Genomic DNA, 4,359 nt, shown 5'->3' on the forward strand with positions numbered 1-4,359 from the left:
AATAAATGATTTTACTGAAATAACTCAACATGATGTCATGTTTGGGTCAAGCCCTTTCCAAACTTGTATGTAAATATGTATTCCATTAAGCCACTTGTGGTCAACAACCAGGGCTGGAATTTGCCAGTGGGAAATTAAAATATGCTTGTTGCACAGAGACCAAAGCAAAAGGCATATCTACCTCTTCTTGCTTTCTGCACAAGGTCACTGTTTCCATGGCGACTGGCTGATGGCTAGTTTGCGTCCTTATTCCTTATCTATTTTTCCACTTCGGTCTCCTCATATCTGCAATATCTTTGTTTGAAGACCCCTCATGGTCAATGCTGGCTTTATGTGTCTAACCTCTGTTCCTCCCTTTTCATCCCTGTTATCCAATTGTATGAGCCCTCCTCATCCCAAGACTAAATTTAAAAAATGAAAAACAGCATGTAAATGGACTGAAGAAAACATAATGTTTTGATGATCCATGATGCAACATCAAAGAGTCTGTGCGTGTTGTTTCTTTGCCAAAAAAAAGAGACTGAGCAGGGGTCGCTTCAATATCAAAGGCCTCTACCCCCTGTGAGATGTTGGGCACAACGTCTCATGCTGTTTTCTTATCAGCTTGCCTCTGTTAGTCTGGAAATGAACTGCTGATACAGATTAATGAGCTATAAGCCATCTCCTCTTATTTTGTCACAGGTTCCTAGCTGCTTCACTGAGTATGTTAGCCCTGTCTGCGTTCATCTGACAGGGTCACACTGCATTACAAATCGGCCTCATTTGCCTTTTTATCTGTACTAACAGATGGACTATCAGCGCCTGGGCTTGAGTGACCCTGGGGTGATGGCAAGGTGCTGCAACACCAAGTGGACGTAGATCATTACCAGGTTAACAGTGAGGCTACAGATCACAACCTTATGCTACCCTTCATTTTGCTAAGAAAAATTCTGCCGCTGTGTGGCATACACAAAGCGAGACAAATGAGATATGATGATGGGTGAGGAACGTGCCTGAGCTCAGTGACTGAGAAACAAAAACAGACGGAGGAACCGAGAAATAACAGAGTGAAGAGAAAACAAGGAGAATATTGACTGGGATAATGGATAATTCATGGATATAAAAAGAGAGATCAAAAGGAAAATGGTTAAGGGTAAGAGTCTAGAGAAATGTGAGGAGAGGGAGTGGGAGCAAGACCTTAATCTTAATTAAAGTGAAGGATGTATGGCTGTTGTTCAGGAGCCACAGGGGAAATGCACATTTACTCATTTGCCAGCTTTGCTCTGCAGGCATGCTGGTTTCACTGTGATATAATCCAGAGCTGTGTCATTAAAAAGATCTAATCTTATCTTGAGTGACAGCTGGAATATGATGGTGAGAAAAATACCCCTGCATTTTTGTTTGATGTTTTGTGAAGTTCCTTCCCATTAGATATAATCTGCTGACTAAGTTTCAAATAAACATTTAAACAATGTCCTCCAGGTTACATTCTGTTCTTAGGAGAATAGAAATATTCATATATGGCACCGCATTCATTTACGCCCAGGACTAAAGCCTCTATTGGTTTAGCAAGCTGCATTTGTTACCAAACAGAATCACGTTTAATAAACCATTCTTTCCCTTAAGCAGTATTACACATAGAGAAATAAAATAAGCTAAAAAGCTATCACAAATCATTTTTCTTCATTTAGCCACTAGACATATTTTAATAAATAATCTTGGTATTTGTAAAGACCCTTTTTAAAATATCAGATGTTGTTCATTTGCCAAATGCTGATTAAGTGTCATAGTCATAGTTAAGATCAACTTTCAAGTCAACAGCATGTTTTTTAATTTAATCTTGATGTTTTGATCCATTGTATTCCAAGGTACTGGCAATACTGGGCATAAAGTCAAACTTATGATTAGATTTGGGTCTCTTGGACGTTGTCTTTTGAGCAAGCTTGAATCAGTAAAGGTTCCTGTGTGGCTGAGCTGTGTATGGAACTGAGCATAGGAGCATGGTGGTAAGTGTTTTTGTAGGTATTGTAGTGGTTGTAGTGCTCCAGTGGAGGAAGCGATAGGTGTCTCTCCATAGCAGCAACACCTGCAAGCTCTTCTTCAACAGTAATAACTTCCATGGAGGAGGCAGGGCCATCAGGGTCCTGCTGGTTATGCTGCTTCCTCATCTTGTAGAAAATTACCAGCAAAACAGCAGCCATTAGTGTAATTGCCACAAAGCAGCCAATGATAATCTTGGTGGTTTTCATCACCTCATCCAGACCATTGAGGGCACCTTCTCCATCCAAATCCAGAACTGGGATGGTGTAAGTCCGCTCTGTGGTTCGTGTTGAAACAGGAGTACCCTTTGTAGTTGAGGATGGTATCCACTCAAATGGGGGAAGAGATGTTTGGCTTTCCTCCCCAGGGTTCCCAATCACCTCTACAGTGACAGTGGTAAAATAAGTCACCCCACTGTTATCCACAGAAGTAACATTGAGCACAGCAGAAGCTGAAATGTTGCCTGCTGTGTTGCTAACCATACAAGTGTAAGTTCCAGTGTCCTGCATTGTTACACTAGTAAAGTTTAGTGTCCCATCATTGAGTACAGACAAACGCACCTTATAAGCCCCATGTGTCACCAAAGAGCCATTTGGTGTGAGCCAAGAGATAGAGGTCAGTGAGCTTGTACGACATTTAAGCTCAGCACCCATGCCCTCAGTCACATTTAGGTCACTGGGTGGCTCTACAATAACAGGAACGTCACACTGGAAGTAGCTGTGGTCCAGTTCTCCAATATAGCGTCCCTTAAAGTCTGAAGGAGTAAAGCAACGAGCACAGCAGCTGGTATTGGCAGGCACTGTTTCCTTAAGCCACCAGCTGAGCCACAAAATGTCACAGTTGCAGTTCCAAGGGTTATGATGGAGGTGGACTCTTTCAAGACGATGCAATGGTGTAAAGAGGTCATGTGGTAAAAAGGTCAGGTTGTTGTGAGCCAAGTTCAGCTCCACTAGTGACTGAAGATCATCAAATGAATTTCTCTCAATAGTTTGGATCTGGGCGTGCATCATCCACAATTTTTGAAGATTCACTAAGCCTGTAAAAGAGCTGGGCTTGAGGACAGAGAGCTGGTTGCCTGACATTTCTAGCTCTTCAAGCCTAATCAATGGTAAAATGTTTGGAATTTCCTTGAGGTTGCACATTCCCAAGTTTAGATAACGCAGGTTGCTCAAATCCTTGAAAGCTCCGTCAGAAATGTAGGAAAGACGTTTGAGCTCACCCAAATCTAGTCTTCTTAGAGAAGGGACCCGGTTGAAGGCATATGATGGTATACTTTCAATGGGGTTGTTTCTTAGCCACAGTTCCTTAAGTTTGGACAAGTACTCAAATGCTCCATTGGGGATTGTTGTCAGTCGATTATCAAAGAGCTCTAGTGTGTTGAGACTGGCTAACCCATTAAACGCCCCAATTTCAATGCTGCGGATATGATTTTTGCTCAGTTGCAGGATCTCCAGATGACGCAGATGCTTGAAACTGTCCACCTTGATTACCTGAATGAGGTTATCCTGGAGGTTCAGGTACCGGGTATTGGTGGAAATGCCATCTGGTACATCTCGTAGACCACGCCGAGTGCATATGACTTTACTGAATTGGTTACTGCATGAGCAGACAGAAGGACAGGTTTGAGCACGAACTAGTCCAGCCACCACCAGGATCTGAAGGGCCAAAAGCAGCACAAAAAGGGGGTTGGAATATGCCCCCTTCAGCCTACGACCTCTCATTGTCTGGCACTGGAGGGTGGAGATCATTGTGTTCAGCATTCATAGTTCATCTGGTGTTTGTGTTCTCTGGAAAAACAATAAGAAAAGAGAAAGACTAATGTTAGGTCTCAGTCAATTACTCAACTCTTTTTGTTTTGGCGCTAAATTCTTGAGAACAAAATCATGTTATTTTCTAAACTTTTTTGAAAGACATGCAGTTACCATATTTACACTGTAAATTTAATTTGGATTTGTAATGTTGTCCACTTAAATCAACTCACTTAAGGAAAATTATTTTGACACATTAAACCTCATGATAAATAAAAAACTGTCACAATATTTCATAATGAATTGCAGTTCATACAGTACAAGTGCAATGTACTATATATAGAAAAAGAACTAAGGTAGATGAATGGTAAATGGACTGTACAAAGCTAATTGAACAAATGATTCTAAAGAGAATAATAAGTGCTTTCGATCACATTCATACACCGATGGGACACACATCAGAGGGGTAGATGAACTGAAGACATGCGTTGGGTATAAGTACTACCAGTCTCTGTAATAAATCAAAAATTTTTGTTTGCTCTCTAACCCTGGATCATCTCCAGATTGTTGAGTCAAGACAAGTTGATGTACC

The 4,359-nt window shown here is 41.3% G+C and overlaps 1 protein-coding gene across 1 annotated transcript; it reads right to left on the bottom strand.

Annotated features, from left to right (window-relative positions):
- Positions 1-1,670: 1,670 nt before the first annotated feature.
- LOC119430245 (leucine-rich repeat-containing protein 4C-like) lies at positions 1,671-3,779 on the bottom strand. Its single transcript, XM_037697692.1, has one exon. It carries the CDS (start codon positions 3,777-3,779, stop codon positions 1,884-1,886), a length of 1,896 nt encoding a protein of 631 aa, XP_037553620.1. The 3' UTR covers positions 1,671-1,883.
- Between the last annotated feature and the right edge of the window lie 580 nt (positions 3,780-4,359).

The sequence above is a fragment of the Nematolebias whitei genome, chromosome 2, assembly GCF_014905685.2.
Source record: "Nematolebias whitei isolate Nwh7 chromosome 2, NemWhi1, whole genome shotgun sequence".
NCBI lineage: Eukaryota > Metazoa > Chordata > Actinopteri > Cyprinodontiformes > Rivulidae > Nematolebias > Nematolebias whitei.

Coding starts and splice junctions, on each gene's coding strand:
- LOC119430245 (XM_037697692.1), bottom strand. CDS start 3,779: ATGCTGAACACAATGATCTCCACCCTCCAGTGCCAGACAATGAGAGGT.